General features: G+C 36.8%; 1 protein-coding gene across 7 annotated transcripts in view; it reads right to left on the bottom strand.

Moving 5' to 3' along the window:
- Positions 1-23,004, bottom strand: part of LOC133516966 (uncharacterized) — a 123,816-nt gene that overhangs the window by 30,626 nt on the left and 70,186 nt on the right. For 2 of the 7 annotated variants that reach the window (XR_009799309.1, XR_009799308.1), the window contains exons 2-5: positions 19,088-19,166; positions 1,203-1,268; positions 870-961; positions 340-418 (exon numbers count right to left, since the gene is read on the bottom strand). Coding sequence is in view for 3 of the 7 variants with exons in the window: in XM_061850049.1 (XP_061706033.1) it covers positions 900-961; positions 1,203-1,268; positions 2,904-3,081 (306 nt within the window). In the remaining 4 variants the exon portion in view is untranslated. Of the gene's footprint in view, positions 1-339; positions 419-869; positions 962-1,202; positions 1,269-2,903; positions 6,196-19,087; positions 19,167-23,004 lie in introns of those variants that run through there. The other 5 variants (XM_061850067.1, XM_061850058.1, XR_009799307.1 and 2 more) reach the window with 4 other exon arrangements.

The following is a 23,004-nucleotide window of genomic DNA, read 5'->3' on the forward strand; positions in this document are numbered from 1 at the left end:
TATAAATGAGAAAATTACAGAAATCGAAAGTAACCAGAATAGTGGTGATAATAGTTAGTACTACTAGACGAACAATATGTAAAGATAAAATAATATTGTTTTACTGTGAATTGTACCCATCCTTATCTTGCCCATTTACTGAAAGAAAACTCGTTAAGGTTATATATAATTAAATAGTTTTAAGCAGGTTCAAATCCTGTATGAATATTACAGGCAAGACGAGGCTACTGGGACAGTTTGACAACATTCAGTGAAGCATACCTGCGACGTGGTGTTAGTGTTATTAGCGGGGCGCGGATGGCGGCCGCGGATAACATTAGGGTAGCGGGAGGGACCTACCTGAGCGAGCCGCCGCCGAGGCGCCGCGGCCGCGCGCCGCCTCGCCGTCCGCGCCACGCTGTCCCTGTCGTGTCGCCCGCTGTCGAAATCCATTACAAAACCCATTCAAATAACTTGTCTTTAACTCATATGTCATACAATATAAACCCTTACGTATAAGTTTTGATTAATTACACTTGTTATAAAAAAAACGAAAATAAATAACGTATTTTTTGTTACTTTCTAAGTCCGTCTCCCTGGGAATTTCTACCGTAGCTATCTGATGACGTCAGAAAATTATATCAAATATAATATTTGTTTATTCAGAACCATTATCCACGTGGAATACCTCAAATAGTATGTAAAATTTAATTATTTACTTATAAGTATATCGCTTTAAATATTACACAATCGCAATAGCAAAAATAAATATTCAATTCGCCCATAAAGTAAAATACAAAGCTTAACACATAATCTTATTGTATAGCTGTTAAAATAAAAACATTATACGCTAGTAAATGAATGCAATGAGAATAATAGAATATAATTACCTGTAGAGTGGTAAGGCCATGGTGGTGGCGCTAAATCAGCACCGGCTCGTCGCCGTCCTCGTGGGCTCGCGCCAACAGCATGCGTAGGATATCTGTAACAAGCAAAGTGCAACCTTTACACACCTGCTGGATAAACCCTTACTCTACACATCAAAATAACAGTCGCATTTACACATAAATACACATAGCAAACGCAGCGGCTGAGCATAGACAGTGACACCGTTATAAAAACAATTCGCTTTGAGCAATTACTTAAATTTCAACATAATTTTGTAACACTTATTAACTAAACAGACTATTATTATTCTAAAATCACAGTGCAGTAAAACTTACCGATGAGTTCGAATTGGTTAAGGAATAAGTCGAAATAGTCAATTTTTGCTATCAGCAGTTCCATACCTGTTGACAGAGAAAAGATCGTTTAACAACTGATTCAAACAGAATGACATAGAAGTAAGCTAGCGCCAACAAGGCACAGTTTCAACAAGTGACCACGCGTGTTATTACCGCGCCTGGAGGAGTGAGTGAGTCAGATGCGGAGCGGGGGGTGAGTGTAAGGGACGGAGGGAGGAAGCGGTTTGCGAACGCGGCGCTGCGCTGCGCTGTCGCTACCCTCATTAAACGCGTAATGTTATTAAATAGCACTTGTCTGCCTACCCTCGCGTATTGCTACATACAGTAACAGCTGAATTAGATTACGTTGACTATTAAAAATGGTTTATCTTTTTTATGGAAATACCTACTGGTATATCATTTTATGTCAATTGTGGATATAATGATATCTGTATTTTTTTGTAATCTTGATTAAATGTATATTACATACTTCCTCAAACCATTTTATAAGACTTCTATAACGTGTATTTGCAAAATAATGGTCCCTACCAATCTTATCATCACACTTGCTCGTACACGGTGTTATTGTATTATGCCAGCATACTGAGATGGAATGAGCTATATTATGCCCACGGGCGTAACGGATTTTATTTATTTATTCCGAAAAGGTAAGCATTTGACCACAATCTCACCTGATGGAAAGTGCCGATGTAGTCTAGGATGGAACATGCTTACCTAAAAGATGTCTATTCACTCTCGATTTAAAAAGGTCCAAGTTATAGTGGACTGGGAATAGATTTGCAGGAAGTGAATTCCACTCCTTAGCTGTACGCATGATAAAGCTAGATGCGTAGCGTTTAGTGCGAATCAGTGGTAAAGTAACGACGTAAGGGTGAAACGCAAGTCCGCGTCTAGTCCCACGGTGGCAGAACGGGGATGGGGGGATAAAATTATGTAATCCCATCGCACACTCCCCGAAATGTATCCTGTAGAATACCGATAAACAGGCTACCTTTCTACGGTGTTCTAGGCTCTGCAGTCTAGCCTCTACCAATCTCGCATCCCCAATAAGCTTCCTTTTTAGGCATACATTTTTTTGCCCATAAATGAGTTTTACTTTATACTGTCGTTTATAATTTTTTTGTGTATGTTTGTAAATATTTAATTTGGTTAATTTAATAGCCGTTTAAAATATATTTACACAATTTTCAATCGTGGCTGTATGCCGATGCCGGATAGGTAGGTAGGATAGATGCCTAACCTAACCTAATATCGAGGAAAAATGTTTGAAATGTCACCGTATTAAAAAATTACGTATTTCACTTGAAATTTAGTTTTTTCCTCACAAGTACCTTCGGCTTCGGGTTTAAAATTAATGTACAATGTACTATTTTATGCTAGCTTTCGTCTTTATACACAATAGGTAAAATACCGTGCACTATTAACAAACACCGTGGCCAGGGTACGTATATGTTTATATACATATGATTGTTGTTTGTTTTCTAAACATATTTGTTAAGTTAGATTCAAGTCACTAAAAACAAACACAATACAATAATAAATGAAGAATATGAATAACCTATAAGCTCGCTTAAAACCAAACCATCAATATTTACAAACTAAGCAGCTGAGCTATGTGTGTATAAATGAAAACATAAACCTTCGTAAGATAAGTATGCCATTTAATTTATAACTTATTACCAATAACGGTTTTGTATCCAAGTTCGGGCGAGTATTGGAAAAGCGTGCGGTTTTTGAAGATCGATTGCAGCGCGCACGCGCACTCGGGGAGGGCGGCGGTGGCGGCCGGCCGCGGAGCCGCGGAGCGCCGTTCATCCCCGCAATGAAGTTGCTCGGCGTTTCCATATTGCTTGATCATAGCGGCGCTAACACGGTTATTGGAATTATAGCCACAAACGAATGAATATCATTAGACTTCATTTACTTTATTGGAAATAATTATTAGGAAGAAATTTTCTTGCAAAGAGAAAGTTGAGTAAAGAATAGGTTTTTTATTTAGGTATTAAATTAGAATAATAAATGTATACTCGAACACAATTTAATAAATTAAAGAAGTTTAATATAAAAATAAAGCACGAAGCTAATTCTAAGCCGGTTTGTCGAGTTCTAACACGTAAAATATCTTCATTTATAACAAAAGACGCGATAAAATATTGAGTCGTTATGTAAGTAGGTACTTACCTAAAAAGTCTTTTATGGGAAATGTCCTTAGTTTGAAAATATATATCTAACTCGCTTTCTCAAAGTTTAAGTACATAATAAGTGATTGCTGTATAAATAAAGACGTCAACTCAAGTTAGTCAGGCACAAAGGGTGTTTCATCAGTTCATTTTCTTTACAAATTACGATATTTTTTCTGATACTGACTATTGTACATAATATCATTGTATTTGCCAGTGTTTTTATTATGCAAGTATGGAATATTACGTCATATTTTTACGAGTAGAACCTGTTTGCTTTGAAATCAATCACAAGAAGCGTAATTGGGTCGAATTCGATGGAAGAATACAGCGTGTAGGAGCAAAGGGGCGCGGATTAATGAGCAGGGGGCCTATTCGACTTCTCATAGTGACAGGTAAAGAATAGGGAGGTTGCTTATCATATACATTACTACAGAGGTCGGGACGAAAGGGGTTGCCGGCCGAAGACATATAGACGGCCGAGCGAAGCGAGGACGGATAGGTCTGAGGCGGACAACCCCATATTTCCCGCCGAGGTATCTATAGTGCTTTTTCCAAACATGCAATGAAAAAGACAACAAAAAAAGTTTTATTTTAAAGAAATTATAAGTAAACAAGACAAAAACTAAAACTAAAGTGTGAATACGTTCTATTTCGCTATATTTTAACTCGGTTTTTAATAGAAAACAGATACTTCATACATTTATATTTATTATCACGTTACTTTTAAAAAGTACGAAACTAAGTTACTGAACGAACCTTTAGACACCTTTAGAATTGACACTTGTCATTGTTGTCAATTTGTTGTAACCAAAATTAAATTAAACCTCTTCTCAATCTCAATAATCAATCAGAAGAATTGCAAAAGGTACTTGTCGCTAGATATGTAGATAAACTAAACTTATATATTAAGCGTTGTAGTCTAAACTGTCGAGTTACAGTTTAAAATACTAAAACATAATGCATTTCGGGTTAAAAGATGCTTAGTAAACAAAACATTAAAGGTTCTTATATATCTGGTATTGGTAATATTAATATTAATAGCAATGGCAAAAAAGACAATACAGCACTGTTTACTATCTTGTTTGTGATTACTTAAGAATCACTATTACTAATATCTGTTTATACATATTAAACTTATTACTTTACTTTTACTGTATTGTGTTTTTAATTTAGTTAGTAGTACGCTGCTTACTTTCTTTTTAAATGATTGCTTTGTAACAAAGCATGTACTTTTTACTCTGATGGTAAGTCATTAAAGATTCTAGGTACAATATATTTTCTACATCTTTGTCCAAAATCGTTCGTAAAACTAGGTAAGCATGACAGATTATTTAACAAATTTAGGAAATATTAAATGAGTCATTAGCCATATTAGGACAATTAGTTATTGATATTGTGATTGTTTTGCTAGGAACAGTTATGATGGTGTGCTGAATTTCTGCTGATGAGCCAGGTTGTGATTATACAATGCGAGTGGAGGATTGTTCACTTGCTCTCACTTGAGGAGGCTGAGGATGTGATTATCCGAGTGAAGATTGTGGTGCCGACAAATGAAAATCTTGAGGCTAGTGGGAATGCAATGGCGGTTGACAACGGGCAGATGGCAGTGGATTTGTTGGTTGTGCATTAGATTGGGCTGTGCTATTTTTGTATTCTAGGACAATATATTATGTGACACTCTTTGTAATTTTCTCCTTATTTTCAACAGAATAGCATTCAATAACTTGGTCGGATTTCCACCCACCATGCATCTTGAGGACCCGTAGACTAGCTCCCGAGTCTGCCAGAAATGTCACAGATGTGCGACGGAAGCAATGTCCGGTATAGAGCTCGGGGTGTTCCAAATTAAAAAACTGGACTATATATTTGTCTTGGCAGGGATAACGTTTTATGCCGTCCAATCACTTGCCTAGTACATTTTCCCTTTATGTAGTTCAGAAAAAGCCTGATATATTGTGTGCTCTGAGGCCGTAAGGCATAATATTTTTTGAAAATGTCCAAATACTCATCCCGGACCACGAAGGAATGGTCTATTTTAGTCTTGGTGGCTCGAAGCTTAACTATCGCTAATTTCCCTTGCAATTCAATATTGCTGGTGGTTATATTATATTTGTCAAATCACCACCTCTACATGCACCATTGATGCCCAAGATTAAAGCAACCTGTAAATGATATGTTGATAAGTGTACATACAAATAGATAAGTATATGATTTTTTTGTTATTAGTAAGTGTAGTCAGTTGTTTAATGAAATATTTTTAATTTTACGTATTAGGTTTAGGCAAAGTTGTGAATAGTCTTATACATATTGATAAATAAGATGATGTATAAATAAAATTTTCAGATCATTTAATTATTTTTTTATTCGTAATATAATGTATTATTATGGTCATTTCTATAAGTAGGCTTAGTTACCTTTGTGGCCAGATATATCTTATCGGGTGCCTGATTTAGGAATGCTTGTACTTCTGAACTAAATATCTTTGATTTCTCTGCCTTGTATCCATCTGCCTGTGGTTTTAGCCACATAGTTAAGTTTACATAGCTTTTTATGTTTATATTATGCTTCACCTGCATTGTGGCTTTAAGTAAGTAAGTAAGTAAGTAAATATTCTTTATTGCTTTATTTTTCTTAAGCATGGAGTACAATGCCCACAATGTTGAAGACTTTTTCGTTTCTGCCAGTTCTTTATAATATGCCAAAAATACGTGTTCGAAAAAACTATGGGCATTTTTTTTTTGTTTTCCAATTTATAAAATTGTCATAAGTATATTTCGCTTTTGATTTTGCCGGTAGCAAGTTCTGTACCTAAAGCCAATTCTGCTTCGGCTCTTAGTTCAGGTAGGGTGCAATCAATAATCATTTCTTCGTCGGTAGTTTAGTCCGAACTCATATTTAATTATTTATAGCAAAACAAGATTACAAACAGCAAAATTAAATCCGATAAAACAGAATTACAGCGAAAAACTATCAAGTTTCCCGCCAAACCTTTTTTTTCTATACGGTTAGAGTCACGTTTGAGTAGACATTTTTACCGCTAAGTACCTAATATTTAGATGAAATATTAATATTTCGAGGTGTATATGTATTGTTAAGAAAAAAATTATAATAATGTGTTATTTGTTATGTTCATGTGGATTTATTATGTAAATGAAACTGCACTAAGTACAGTCAGCATCAAAATTAGCGGATGAAACAACGCGCCAAAAGTATTTGATATTCCGGATAACTTTTCCAAACATAGATAAATTGTTAAAATTCGCACTCAAAAGTAAATATTTTACAGTCTTAGTTGTTCTATATCAAAAACACCACTTTTTGTTAAGCTGTTACGGAATGGTTGATACTTATGAAGCGTTATTTGATCCGCTACTTTTGATGCTGACTGTACATACCAAATCGTTTATTGTTTTTTTTTTTAATACGCATAGTGGCAGAATGTCATAGTGAACCAGAAAGCAAATATTGCTTAGTTTTTTATAACTGAATGTCATGATGCCTGTGCCACAAATTTAGGTGGAATGGAAATTAAAAAAGAGGACTTTGCCGGCCTAGGCCTGCAAGATTTGTATGAAATTCCGTTAACGACCTCTTGTACTAGCCGCCTGAAACGTCATAACTTCGCAGCCTATTAGAAGGAACATAACATCAATATTTCATTGCATGTTTGAGAAATAGTACATTGTGTAACGAGGGGGGTAAGTGAAATATTGTACGACAGTCTTATATATTCACGACAGCCGCAGGCTGGAGTGAATTAAAGACTCGAGTAATAATATTCTTACCACAAAGTTACACACTTTTTGATCACACATGCGAAGAAAAAACTAAATTTTAAGTGAAATAATTCTTAAATACGGTGACATTTCAAACATTCGTCCGCCATATTGTCATTCTTTGACAGGTTAAGCATCGAAGGCATATTCAATTCAATTCAACAGCCACGATTCAATTTTCCACATTTTTCCACTGCATTTGCCAGCTATTTTTCCACATTTGCCCCAACAATAAATTAATTAATATTTGATTTGGGGATAATCTTATATACACAGATCGATCTAGCCCTATCTTAGTAGGGCTTTTATGTATGGGTACTAGGCGACGAAGTGATACATAGTTAACATCCGAACGTGCAAAGAAATGCCCTTTTCGTGATTCGAGAACCCAGAACCTCCTGCTTCGTAGGCAGGGTCACTACACTCACTACAGACCAAGCTAGGAGGCCGTTATCGTTAGGTCCAATATATATGTTTATCGCTCAAAACAACTGCGCTTTGCGCTCTAAGTTGTAAACACCAACGCATGCAAGATAAGGTTTTACATAAATAATAACCATATCACTGGCGAGCATGAATGGTCGAAGCAGCCTTCATAGATGCTGAGTGGCCAAAGCTCTCTACACCGATAACCTTCGCCCCGTCCATATCTGACTGAAATACAAGTATGTACTTATTCAAGATATAGCTACTCGCACCTGGACAAATCGCACGTACTTGCACGCCGATCGCGAGAGCATTTTTTCTTAACGACACCGGCCATTTTTACCGACTTCAAGATTTCAAAAGAGGAGGTTATCAATTCGGTTGTATGTTTTTTTTGTTTTTTTTTTTATTGTTTGTTACTCCATAAGTCCGTCATTTTTTAACCGATTTTGAAAATTATTTTTTTGTTTGTATTTATATATATACAGATTTGCCCCGTTTTTGTCAAAACTCAGTTCTGATGATGGGATCCATGAGGAATCGAGGGAACTCTTCAATTATGAAAGGCATACATATAGTGATTTTCGTATTTTCTTTGACAAATCAAGCATTTACATGTGACAAGTGACATTTGATGAAGTGGAACTGCTGATGATGATCAGAATGGAACTCTTCAACGACGCATAGTACACGTTTAGCGATTTCTCCTCTTCGCTGTGTTTGTTAAGTAAATTAAATTTTCAAGACAAACTTTTGTCAAGTTCGAGTTCTGACGGAACTCTTCGATGATGCATAGTTCACGTTTGGCAATTTGTTGTCTTTGCCAAGCAGTTAGGTTTTCAAGGCACATTTTTATATTTCTATCCTATTTAGTTTTTTTAATAATTATCTGGTGCTTTATTTCATGCATGGTGTGAAATAATTTATCTTAAATACAGTCGAATACCATATTGCGGGTATCTTAGCAGTCTTATCATAGGGCAAATCTGAAATGTGTCAACGTGGGTGCAGTGGCAAAAAAATCATGTTACTTCCTTTTCTACATAATTAGGCGTAGGACGCTGTCTTTTTAATTTCATTGTATGAAATCTAAAATCAACAATAATCGTTCTTTCACCGGTCTCCTTCATTGAAGTAGGTTTTTTTTTCTTAAAAATTATATCAACTGCCACGCCTAACTCGCCGATGACGAATACCACTCGTGACACGATTTTTCTTAGATTTTCGGAGTACTCGTGATCAGGTTTATACTGTTTGTATAAAAATAGCGAACACTCTTCGTGATCCGCTTAATAACAACGTGTAGAGGAACGTTTAAGCTACTCGCACAAATACAATTCATTAACGTGTTGGGTATGGGTGGCATGAGAAAGCGACGCCGCGAGCTATTTTTCACGAATCGAGTTCTTTTCAACAAAAGTTTTAAATTACAAACATATTATAAACACAATGGTTTGATTTTTTTATCCTTAAAAAATACGAATATACATTTCAAATACAAAAAAGAATTATTTCTGTATCTATATTAATTATTTTTCAAATAATCTTACAATATCACCAACAATCGCCAGGGAACCAAAGGTGACGCTTTAAAAAATTCGCGGCGTACTTGGGCGAAAGAGCCATCCCGAGAGGAGCTCGTGATCGCTTGGGGTCCATTCCTCAAACGGTATTAGACTAACAATATTAGTAAACGAACTGTCAAGTCGTATGGGTTACCATGGCAACACAATAATAATATTAGCCTCATACCGTTCAAGAAATGGGCCCCTGGAGTAGCGCGGCAGAGATTTTAACTTGACGGCGTGCAAAGTGTTAAGATAATAATACTGTTCAATATATATACTCGTATCCAAATGGCTAGTACTACTTTATTTAAATAGGTTAAAATTAACCTACAAAAGTTAAAAATATATTTTTATTTAAGTGACACCTGGGGGTCTACCGCGAAAACCGTAATTCGCAAACTGCGAGGATATTTCTCTTTTACTCTTACTAAGACTTAATTAGAGTGATAGAGGGTTCATAAGAAGCCTAAACGCAAGAACCTAAAGATATGTTTAGATATATTTAGATTAAATATTACGCCACTTTTTTTAGTTTATTAGAGCTTTAGAATTAAGTATTTATGGAGTTTCTAACATTAATGCATCTAAAACAATTTCGTAAATCATCATGAGGAATTTACATTATTACGAGACTAAGATACTATGCAAATACTTTGAGTCCATTACGATACCCTGACCTCGGGTAAAGCTAGCGGTGCATTCGCCGTGCGGGTTCAATGCCACTCGCTTTTTCGCCAACTTTAACAACCGCCGTCATTCAGGCCCATCTGCCGGCTTCATGCAGCGTTTACGCTGACCTTTTTGCAAATGTCAAACGTAAGCGGAACACAAATATAAGTGTGATGCGGAACTACGCGTATTTTACCTTAATCTGTTAACGGTCAAGATTAAAAAAGGTACACGATTGAAGTCTTATTTACTTAGTCCTTAAAGACCTAAAAAATTCTGCATAAGAAAAAAAGACAAAACTATGATGTTATGCCCTTTAAAGCTTTAAACGTTATAATATACTTTTCACCTAAGTAGTTCAAACGAGGGTGCTTTAATACATAAAAACCCTGAGAAATTATTATTTTTTCACTCAGTGAGCAAAATTGAATTTTGCTCACTGAGTGAAAAAAAAGGATTTCAAAGTGCGGAGTGTAATTAATGAATGTCAGTTCGAATTGGTATGGACCCAATCCATATTACATATACCCATGTGTGTGAGTGTTTTATTATTTAATTACCAAAATATTATTTTCTGTCGGTACTGTTATGTAGGTTTCTGTAGCAAGCTTGACTTTGGCCTTATCGAAGCAATTGGGAGTTGTTGCGTTCATTCACTGCATTTGATAACGTTAGCTTACATGAGATAAGGTTGTTTACAACGCGTCCCGCGATTATTCCAACACTCTCAATGACGCGAACGGGATGATTTAATGGCAACTTCACTGCATAATAACATTGAATATCGCTCGGTAAGCGTATGATTATTCTCTCCAGCCATAGGTCAGCTACTCATACTCAACCTTTTTTTACGAGGCACACAAATACGGTTTTGCGTTGTGGCCCTAAGCTTTGAACGTGAAATTCGAATGGCAAGGTTTCCTATACCAGGTTTTTTTTTAGTGCCTCGTCTGAGTTTGGAGATACGTCATTTAACACGGAGTACTCTGTAAGAGAGGTCTGTAGGCAATTAGTCGAAACTATGCTAGAAAATTAGTTATTATGTCTTTAACTCTGTAAATTAAATGGTTGACAGGTAAATCATGTCATCAGGCAATGTAAGAGAAAAAGCAACACACAAGAGTATAGTAAATTTTAATAGTATTTTATGCAACAGTTGTATAAGAAGGGTCAAAAAAGGCGAGTGGCGTGAGTTACAATGTGAGCCGGAGCCGAAGGCGTAGGCGAACATTGTAAAGGAATACGCCACGAGCATTTTTTGACCTACTTATACAACGTTGCATACAATATTTTTCCTACGAGTCAACAAAAATAAATCTTAATTTAGGTAAACAAAGCAAAAGTATATAGCCAAGACGCGCGAGCATACCTTGTTACGCGCTCGGCCCGCCCCGGGCCGCGGCCGGCCGGTCGGCGACACCTTCTCGTAACTCATGAGGCCCTGGTACTTGCTACTTGCTAAACTAAATTTTTGGACAGTTTTTTCTCAATTTTGGCCACCATAGCCTACGGAGACTAACAAGCAACGCTAAGCGGTTTTCGTAGTCTATGGGTGTTGCTATATTACGGGTGTCACATGCGTGTTTCTGACTTATGAAGTAATTATTTTTACTATGCAACCAAATGAATATTTTGTAAGTTGGCAGCAATGCACTTAGTTTAAAACTGTATTCGTTTTGGTTTTGTTAGGTTGGTAGCCATTCATCGCAGTAACGTTATAGCGATTAAAAGCACAAGAGCTTTTATGAGGAATAGACAATATAGACTTTTCTTGAAATCTTTTATGTATGTTCTTATATTCGTGTTAATGAATGCATAAATGACAGATAACAATAGAGGAGTAGGAAAAAGATGTAAAAGGATCATGCTATTGCTTAAAACTTAGACTGATAGATTATCTGCAAATCTATCAGATTAGACTAATGGGAAAGAAAGGGTTAGGTTTGAATTAAGCCGTTACGACCGGCGGGCCGCAGGTAAGTATCACTCATCCTCTCTGTTCTTCTAACCCTAATTCTAAAATGACAGTTCGATTAAGAGCCCATCAACGTGCTCACTAGCGCCACTGCTAAATAATTGTGATTATTTAAATTTAACGATAGATATTTAAAAAAGGGGGCCGCTACGTACTGTATTTTATATTTAAGTACCTTTTGAATACATCAAACTAGTTTTTATATTGCTGGATTTGTCGATCTATGAACTCAAAACAAAAACGGCCTTTTAACTTTGGACGCCTAGATTGACGAATCCAGCAACGTAAAAACTATTATGATGTATTCAAAAGGTACTTAAATACAAAATACAGTACGTAGCGGCCCCCTTTTTTAAATATCTATCGTTAAAATTAACTAATCACAATTATTTAGCAGTGGCGCTAGTGAGCACGTTGATGGGCACTTAATCAATTATGATAATTCAAATTATACAAATAAACTACAATGAACTAAACTACTATAAAAAAGCGCTGGTGGCCTAGCGGTAAGAGCGTGCGACTTGCAATCCGGAGGTCGCGGGTTCAAACCCCGGCTCGTACCAATGAGTTTTTCGGAACTTAAGTACGAAATATCATTTGATATTTACCAGTCGCTTTTCGGTGAAGGAAAACATCGTGAGGAAACCGGACTAATCCTAACAAGGCCTAGTTTACCCTCTGGGTTGGAAGGTCAGATGGCAGTCGCTTTTGTAAAAATTAGTGCCTACGCCAAATCTTGGGATTAGTTGTCAAGCGGACCCCAGGCTCCCATGAGCCGTGGCAAAATGCCGGGACAACGCGAGGAAGAAGAAGAAGAACTAAACTACTATAAAACTAAAAATCGAAATCTAAAATGGGCCCCTGTGGCATGGTGCCGAGGATGCTGGCAGCATTTCCTTGCTGGATCGCTATGCTCAAACGTTGGGCGAGGAAGCTCTCTTATCCCTGGTCCCATCCACCAGCCAATTGCCGGTATAGACCCTGTGCTGCGGGGCCCCACGGACCAAGAGTCTCGACTCCAAATGCAACAAAGTTGTAGTTGGTGTCGAGACTCCCGTATTTGCGCTTTTTGAGGGCCTCGGCCGCCTCCACCGCCGCGTCGGCTTTGTGTGTAGTACCGTGGAGGTGGGAAGGTCCTAGCGTGTCAACACAAGTTGCGTCCCACACGAGCACACCTCTCATCCTCCACGGAATCAAAGACATCCCGTCTGGTCTCTTGCCATCGTCTCTGGCTATACCGGCAGGCTCCAGTATAGCCGGGACGTTGACGGTGGCAAGTGACCGACGGATTATGTCGTTAAGTGCAGCGTGGCACGAAAGGCGACCCGCGCTACGTTGGCAAGCAAGCCCGTGGCGCTCCAGCTGGTCCACCTCAAAGCCACAGGAGCATATGTGCGGTGCGCAGATTGGGGCCCCTAAGCATAGCCCCATTGCCAATCGGAGTGTTTCGGAGTCTAGGTGGGTACCAATATTGGGCGACGGGTGGAGTGGCCAGCCTCTCTGCAGCCGACATTCAACAGCCGGGCTCGTTCAGCTCTTGCGCTGCTATTTAGGAGAGAGGTATATGTTCAGATGTTTAAAACATCGTCCCACCCTCTTTGTGAACATGGGTTGTGTGGGATGTTTTGCCCCGGGCAGGTAGACAGGCAAGTATTTCTAGCGTCATTCAAGCCTGAGATCTCGTAGTTTGTGGGCGTAGTCCTTACTACTACGAGGCCAGCAGAGCTGTGGACAGAGGATAGAAATGCGGGCAGCGACACACTCGAAATTTTGCGTACTCCGAGCCCACCGTACCAGACGGGCAGGGATGCTTGGAGCCAGGATTATTCGGTGAGCTTTAAATTCAATATAATTTCCAGGTGTGTTTGAACTAAGGAGTCGATAGGCGTCAGTAAATTTGGATGTTTCCAGAAGGGGCTTCACCGAAGCATGTATATGCATGTATATATTTAGATATTGTATATACTCGTAATATCCATTATGATACACGTGAATATTATGTATTCGTGATTACATTTTTAATTTAAATTATAACTGGAAGAGAGGCGCGTTTAATTATTGCTTAGCTAAATAATAACCGTAATAACATAGCGATAAACGTATGAAGTAAGGCTATGCAGATATATTATGTAATAACTACATATAATAATTACTCATTAGTGGTAGTACATCTTTAGATTTAAATATGCAAACACCTAGGAATCCGAATTATTGTGAAACCTTTTGCATTGTACCTATTGTCAAAAAGTTTCACGAAAATACCTTCAAAATATTCAAGTACCTGGGTAAAAGCTTACGAAACTCCACTAGTTATATGTAATAGGTATAACTATACAAGACAACTCCTTTTGTAATGATTATTACAATACTTGGGTACGAGATGAGTGCATTGGCTATAACCAACTTACCATGAATGTTATGAAACTGCGTCGTATCAAACGCATGGAAGACGTCACGGCCGTAATCTATTGACGCACTCGTTGTTTTTATTTAATAGCTATTAGTAACTGTGTCTGACCTACAATAATAATAACTAGTATTCCTCTACCGTTGATAACATTTTATATTATTTTATAAAGTAAAATGTGACAGTTTCATTTTATTTTTATACATATCTACTTTCTTTATTAATGTGTTTAAAACATATGAGAATTATAGAAATGTAGGTGTATGATAAAATTGACAAATACTACTTGCCGCTTGTTATTGTCTTTTTAAGACGAAAGTGGACGACCGCCTTTCCATACAAACGTAGTCGCCATTTTCCTCTCTGGATATTAACATTATTGAAAATATATTGAAATCAAATTGTGGAAAAATACTTGTCAGAATGTTAATATCTTGAGAACAAAATGAAGACTACGTTTGTAATTTGTATGGAAAAGCGGTCATTCCCTTTCCCCTTAGGCAATACAATTATTGCCAAAGCGCACATTTATAAATAGTTACCTATAATAATATATTATAGGCTAACTTAGTTTTGTTTTTTTTATGGAGGATAGGCAGGCGTTTGACCACGATCACACCTGATGGTAAGTGATGATGCGGTCTACGGTGGAACACGCTTACCTATGAGATACCTATTTACTCTAGCCATACGGAAACACAGACTCGGGCAGGGCATTCCACTCCTTGGCAGTTCGCATAAGGAATGTTGAAGCGAAACGCTTCGTGCTTATTTGTGGAATACCTACCATGAAGCGATGCCGAAGTGCCGATTGTCTGGTAGTCCGATGGTGAAATGGGGAAGGAGGAATAAGGTTGTGCAATTCCTCAGCACACTCTCCGAAATGTATCCTATAAAAGATCGTTAGGCTGGCAACCTTGCGACGATGCTCCAGACTTTGAAGTCGAGCATTCGTCAGATCGTCGTCATTAATAATTCTCTTGGCCCTCCTCTCGACTGACTCGAGCGCCTCGAGTAGCTTTCAAGTAAATACTTACGGCTGCAAACTGATCCTAGATCTATATAGTCGTAAGTAGGTACATCTTTTGGTACGTATTATAAGTATGGTAGGTATTTACACTTCGTAGCTAATATAGGGTACCTACAATAATTTTCAACCAGAAGGTTAACGTTAAAACACACAGAATATCTGATTGTTATTGCATTGACTCGTTTGGCAGTCGTCCAACATCGTGGAGAGGTGACGCCAATACAGTTCTCACTGCCGGCCACTAGTAGAACTTGCCCGAAAACGATATTTTTAACCATGGTAAAATCCAGCATAGAACACTATCATATTATTAAAATGACGCTTTAGCGAAGTTGTCTGAATTATTAGCGGTTTTTCAATAAGAGGACATAAGCTCGAGTGGAATGGGTTGCTGCCTCGTACCCTCGCAATATTCCAAAACCTATCTGACCATCTGTACAGACCGAAGATAGTAAATTATGTTGCCACAACAGCAAATTTTGGATATAACTGATATAAGACAGCGTATCATGCACGCTATAGCAACCCCGTAGTAATCCGTTTTATAGTGTCGTTTTCGTATGCAATTTCATTTTATCACGTTGTTTACACAATATATCTCATAGGGATCTATTAGAAACAGTGAGATAAAGTAAATACTAACCTTAGGCCTTTGCAGATTATAAACGAGAGTTCACGTAAAAGTACCATGGGTATCAAGACGCGCAGTTTTCCTGTTTATAATTACATAAGGCCTGTGTGATACCACAGGCCATGATACCCTACAATGGGATGCATCTTCTCACATTACAACGACGATTCCATTATCTTTGTAAGTAAGCGCCCCATGAGAACCTTCGTATGTAGGTAGGTAATAGGTACTTGCCTACTTATTTGTTGATTCAGGATAAAATTACATAGAATGCTGTACAATGTAAAAAATAAAAATAACGATGACAAGCGTCTCCTAAGAAAGAGCAGTAGTTAATTATACTTATTGGAAACAAAGTTGCCGATCATTGATTAGTTTGGTGTCGCGTACAGGTGCACGCGCTACACTCAATGGCGAAGAAGGACGTGCCACGAAGTTATCGGATTGCGACAATGGCGGGCTTGTTTTTTAACGGCTTGTAGTAAGATATCAGTCTGTAATGCTATTGTTCTCTACACCCTACACCTATGTCCTGTAAATTAACCTTAAATTTTCAATTAGAGCCGTTTTATAACGTTATGGTGTTAATGATTATATGTATGTAGGGTGAAATTTTAACCGCCAGCCATACTCTGCGTAGTGATCACTGAGTGACATTCACCGTTTTGACAGTGACGTATCTGTCGAAGTTTTTTTGGTCTTGAATTACGGTTTCGAGCATAACGAGTCTGGGTTCACATACCGTTCATTTGTGTAAATTAGCAGAACACTTATTTGAAGAATTTAATTTGGCAGAGTAATTATTTCGTTAAAATGACCTTTTAATAGTCGAGTAAAGTTTTACTTATGTATTTTTTTTAAAGATTTAGTTAAGTTAGTCTGCGGCTATTAATTAAAAGCTGGCAATATTTTTAGTAATTATACGAATATGTGTGAACGTTTAAGTGTTCTAAGACTTCATATCATAAAGTAAAACTCAAAAAAAAAAAACAAATTAATACTACCATACGTCGTACCACAGTCTTAGAAAGAATACAGTCGGTCGACGAAGGCGTCTAGCTAGACATGGCAACCGTGCGGGGTGCGAGGGACGGTGGGCGGGAGGGGCGGTCCCTGAGTTTCATACACACCATTGTTAATATTCAGGGATATGATTTTGAGGGCTGACGCGTGTCTTGAAATTATCAATCAACTTGTACACAATTAAAATAAGTATTACATACGACATGTGCTAATTGTTTGTTTCAGTGTAAACAAAAATATATCTTAGGATATCCATTATTAAATTCAAAATGGCGGACATGTTTTATAGCTTATTTTAAGAAATTACGAGTAGTTTAAGACTATTTAAAAAGCAAGAAATTGTTTCTTTCTTCTGTTTGTATATGTATCATGTAGAAGAAATTGTTTCTTTCTTCTGTTTGTATATGTATGATGTTTTAATTATTTTTGAGAGTCCTCGGGGTGCCGATTACAAAAATGACATCCATTTTGAAATCCAAGATGGCGGACATAATTTTTTCTTAAAAATCGATATGGGTGTCGTCTCCGAGGTTCTTCGGGGTTCCGATTACGAAAATGATGTTCATTTTGGGGGTTTTTGGGGTGGCATATTTCAAAAATAGAGTCCATTTTAGAATTAAAGATGATTGACATCACTGCTACACACATCGACACCCAATTAAAAAAGTGACGTCCGCCATAAATAGATGGCATTTTTGAAATCTACACCCCCTAAAACCCAGAAAACAACACCCATGACGACTTTTTTAAAGTGACGTTCTCCATCTTTATTTCCAATATGGACGCCATTTGTAAAATTAGTACACATACATACCTACATGAAACCTAAAAACATTTCCCTCCTCTTTTGGGCACTGTAAGTCTGTGTCGGCATTTACGCAAACATCAAAGGCGTCGGTCCATTGTTACTTTTTACACTGTGGTCGTACCATGTTTTCAACCAAAGGTTTCTCGAGTAATTATGACGATTTCCAAACGATCATTCTACGGAAAGTAAATTTACGTATCAATAATGTTCTGCCAACTAACTACTCTACGTAATGAATTTCTGCCAAGCATTCCTCTGCCAGAGGACCCGCCTTCAAATGTTGTCTGCGAAACGAAAATCGGTGTAATTTTACCCGTGGAATTAATAGGACATAAAATTAAGTAGTCGGTAGTGACCCTGCCAACAAAGCAGGAGGTCCCGCCCGGTTTGAATCACGTATGCATTTATTCGGGTATATATCACTTATATGTATTTTATTACTGAGTTATGGATTTTATCTATGTATGTATTTATCTATATAAGTATGTATGTCGTCGCCTAGAACCTACTCAAAGCACAGATTATATTATAGTTCTTACGAACAGATACGTACATATCTCTCATTGAAAACACGAATCTTACTTCCCAGTAAATTATGCAAGTTATTATGACAAAAATTACATATTCGTCGGTGTAAGGTACATTTCAAAGACAAATTAGACATAAATAACTCGATGGATTTACAAGGAGAAGTTATTACCTAATGTCGTAAAATAAAAGTGAGCGCAGCGGCGCTCGTCAGTGTCATCAGTGAACGCGTGTCACAGCCTACTGGCTTTTTGCACCTTCTAAAGTGCACGACGCGTAGGTATAGGTATAAATCCGACTACGCAAGGAGAGTTCCCATAGGAATGCCTATAGTACAGTCACGTCTAAAAATATCGATGCGGACAAAGTGCCATCCATGTTTACACGACCTTATTTCCAATTTATGAAGGTACTGTATACATATAGTAGTGGGTGACGACCGGTCTGGCCTAGTGGGTAGTGACCCTGCCTATGAAGCCGATGGTCCCGGGTTCAAATCCTGGTAAGGGCATTTATTCGTGTGATGAGCATGGATATTTGTTCCTGAGTCATGGGTGTTTTCTATGTATTTAAGTATTTATAAATATTTATATATTATATATATCGTTGTCTAAGTACCCTCAACACAAGCCTTATTGAGCTTACTGTGGGACTTAGTCAATTTGTGTAACCATGTCCTATAATATTGATTTATTTATTTTATTTATTTATTTATATTTCTAGCAATTTGTCTATATCGAAGCTTTGTGTTAGTTTGGAGCTAGGTCGATCTGTGTAAAATTGTCCTCAAATATTTACTTATTCATTCGTTAAATAAATAAAAAATATTGTGGCACTTACCCGTAGTCAGCAGGTTCTTGGTGGATATTCATTCAATCCGTATCGAGTGACTAATAGGGCTTCTAGGTGTAGCAAAGTTCTGTGGACAAGATAGATATACTATGAAATAGGTACCTAAGAAGTTTTTGTGGTAGTGATGACTATATGTGACTACGAGAATTACGAAAGCAGGTTCAATTCGAGTTCTTATAGAAGATGGATTCAGAAAGTCCTTATAGCTATATTAATTTTATTCCATGACTTTGCATTTATCCCATGTGTTTAGGTTATCCTGATCGGTTTTGTTGACTATGCAGCTTCTTATCATTCGTCAAACACATCAGTATTTTCCAATCGTCCGCTCCCGGACACACCTCAATATTTTTTTTTATTTTTTGCACCTGACTGCGACTTGTTTGCCGACATAAATCATATTTTTCTTAAAGATTTTTTACTTTATTGTGAGTCAACATCAACTTATTAATTATCCTTATAATTATCGTATCATTTTATTACATAGCTTATAGCTCTATCACTACTTAATACTATTACTCTTAGCTGTAATGCTGTAAAATTGTATTTCAATAAATATCAAAATATCAATATCATATAATAATAAAATTTGCAGTGTAATGCGTGTCAAAGTACGGAACAGTAGATCTGACAGACTATTTATTATTTGTCAAACACTATTTGTAGTAGTGTAAATAATGTGTGTCAAAGTACGGAACAGTAAATTTGTCACGTCAGGTCAGAAAATAAATTCAAAAAATACAATATACTGATTTATACAGATATTAATTGGTTTATTAGAAAACCAAATTCCCCTAATCAGGGCGCCACTGGACGTTTAACTCGGTCTTAATTAAGTAATGACTAATGATTACTTCTAAGCTAAGCCTACACTGGTAGCAAACGAGTTGAATTGTTTTATCAATGGTCTCTCATTTCCGGTTTACAATGGCGCGTTGGTGTCGATCTAAACTCTCGCATCGTAACGTGAAGTTAGGCACATATGATTGAATTAACGGTAGTCTGGAGCGCGGGCCTTAAGTGGGCTTGAATGAGATCATTTGTGCACTGCAGCTGCCTCCCTTTAAAAGTTGTAATAAACTTTTTATAAAACTTTGTACCTTTACTGCGAGGCGACGCCGTCGAATTAAGCAATTTTGTAACCTTAATTTCATTTACACAAGTCTCGCAAGCCTTTAGTAAATTCTACGTCGTTTGGTGCATTCAAGAGAATCAATAGTAACTATGTAAAATAAAATGGACTGATAAAGAGCCAACCGCTAGTTGTCATTGTCAGGGCAGTTAAGTTGTTATTATAATTTTATCAACATAATAGTTATATGCTTCTTAACTAATGCAGTTATCATTCCATTTATTAATTGATACGTTTGTTCTTTTATTCATGTGCTACTTATGAAGTACTTACTTGATATTTTTAGATATTTACTTGTAATACTATTAATACAAAAGGACTTGAATTTAGTATTTTTAAACGTTTAATTTCCATTGGGGTACAGTATACGTACTAATAGTTAAGTACGTGCTGCAAAAAATTACTTTAATGACATATTATAGCAACAATACAAATGAAATTAACAATTGGCATCATTATTGTGAAAACAAAATAAGACAAATACTATTTATTGTCATTTTATCCTCAGTTCATTAATGTTGTTTTTTATACCGTAAAATATGTAGTAATTCTCATTAAAAGCTCCATAAGCCAATTTTACTTTCTTAATGTTTCTATTATATTTCACAAAATCTTCCTCACAGCATCCTTTTCTGTGCGTGTCGAGTTCAGAGGGGTGTCGTTTGCACAATGCCAGCTTTTTTATGTGCTTGCATTTTTTTCTCAACACTACCTGAGAGCTGAGCCATTTTTACCTGCCGACTAAAACCAATTAAACTGATCTTATACCTTAAAAGCCATAACGTCACTTCGAAAGAAAACATAGTTAAAATGAATTTGTACACATTGTCGGAGCTGCACACGATCAACACGATTTTATCAACTTGCAATTGAAATTGACACTAATCAGTAACGCAAGAAATTATAATTGTTTTATTCGAAGGTATTCAGTAGTTCAGAAATACTGGAGTTGGCGGTCAAACCGGATGTAACTACACTAGTCTCGAATGACGTTGACGTAATTGACACAATTACTTAAATCATTTAACTAGGTAGGTACTTACTCTAATTATTAATTATTAGCGGCATAACGTAATGCCTAACGAGGTTTACATGACATAAACTGTAATAACCGATATGTATGTAGGTAATGTACACTAGGAATTAAATATTCTGACGCGATCGGTACCCCTCAAGCCGGCCATTAGGTAGTTAGGTACCCACAATTACAAACATTAGGTTAAGAAACAAATAAGTAAGTACTTTTCCTTCCGTAATTATAATTAATTACAGCAAAATCAAAAATAAGGTTTTTCAATTCGTCGCAATTGCGACAGTAATGGTTGAATTGAGATGTCGTATACCAAACTATAATTGCGTAATTTTCATATATGGGCTTCCCATTCAACTATAATATTCATTTCAATACGCCTGAAACACTACTACAGTCTACAGACTACAGTCACCTGAAACACCAAAATTGACAAATAGTGTGCCGCCGCGCTCCCATAGAAGACTAAAATTAGGGCGCGGGGTACGGGGCACGGGGCGGGAGTCACGCGTTTATCGACTGAGATACTTAACAGTTTTCATTAATTATTTAGGTTTTATAGTGAAAATATTATTTAGATAACTCGTAGAAAATGTATACAATAGTAATCTCGCACCTTTCTTAGGCAACTCAGCAAGCTTCGTACTCTTCGTTGCAGTACTCGTATGAAAAGACAGTGTTGTTTTTTCATGAATTGAGGAGTTTCTAGTTATAGTGCTAGCGGTACGCCTAAAAACGCTTCAAATTGTGTTAAAAACATGATAATCGGCACGATTGTTCTTTAGGCCATTTGAATCAATTTAACCCGTAGTGCCAAAAAGAAATTAAAAAAATTGCCGAGTTACGACGTCATCTTTTTTGTATGGATAAACATTTTTTTGTTCATAAATCTATCGTGTGTGGTATTAAAAGGGCATTCTGAGCTGGTTCAAAAAATATGTAATATCATTACATTTCAGTCACTTGTATTAAATTAAAATAAAAATACTTTTCAAAACATTCCAAGTTTGAGCTCCTGTAGATATGTACAATACCGTTGAATATTTTTTTGTAAAATAAACCCCAATTTAACCTAATATCCTCATATCTAACCCCAATAAAGAAATTTCGAAAATATTTAGATTTAGTTTTTTTTTTCATTATTATAAATTGTGATCTATCAATCTATCAATTACTGTCAGGATAAATTTATATTAGTAGGATTAATAATATTTTCAACACACACATTCGTTGAGAGACCCCGAGACAGGCCGAAAACGAGTGTGTAATTACATGCTGCTCTGCTAAAGATTAATCGTATCGATTTTTATAACTTTAACACCATTTGCAGCATATTACTTATTTCCGGGGTGAACCGTAGGACTATTAAGAGAGAAGAATAGCTTTGCGATTCTAACGAATAACGGGACTTTTTCCATGAAATTCCATTTCAGGAGAAGAACGTCTTCCTCTAACTAAATCTTAACAAATCCATTTGATTTTAATGTCGATCACTTCAGCATAATATATTCTAGGTGTATTGGTTTCGCTTTTCTTTTTTTAATAAAAAAAATGTTTTGCAAATTTAGAAAAAAGGGAAATCCTATAATAGTTATTTGTACAACAAGAGAGCAAAGTTTGATATTTCTTCGAGTGCTTGTTTTGAGCGTAGCGAGTGAATCTAATTTAGAATCTTGAGCGTAGTAAGGGACTCAAAAGCGCACGAGATGTAAATAACTTTGATCTCGTGTAGTACACAAAATT

This window comes from Cydia pomonella, chromosome 1 (genome assembly GCF_033807575.1).
Source record: "Cydia pomonella isolate Wapato2018A chromosome 1, ilCydPomo1, whole genome shotgun sequence".
Classification (NCBI taxonomy): Eukaryota; Metazoa; Arthropoda; class Insecta; order Lepidoptera; family Tortricidae; genus Cydia; species Cydia pomonella.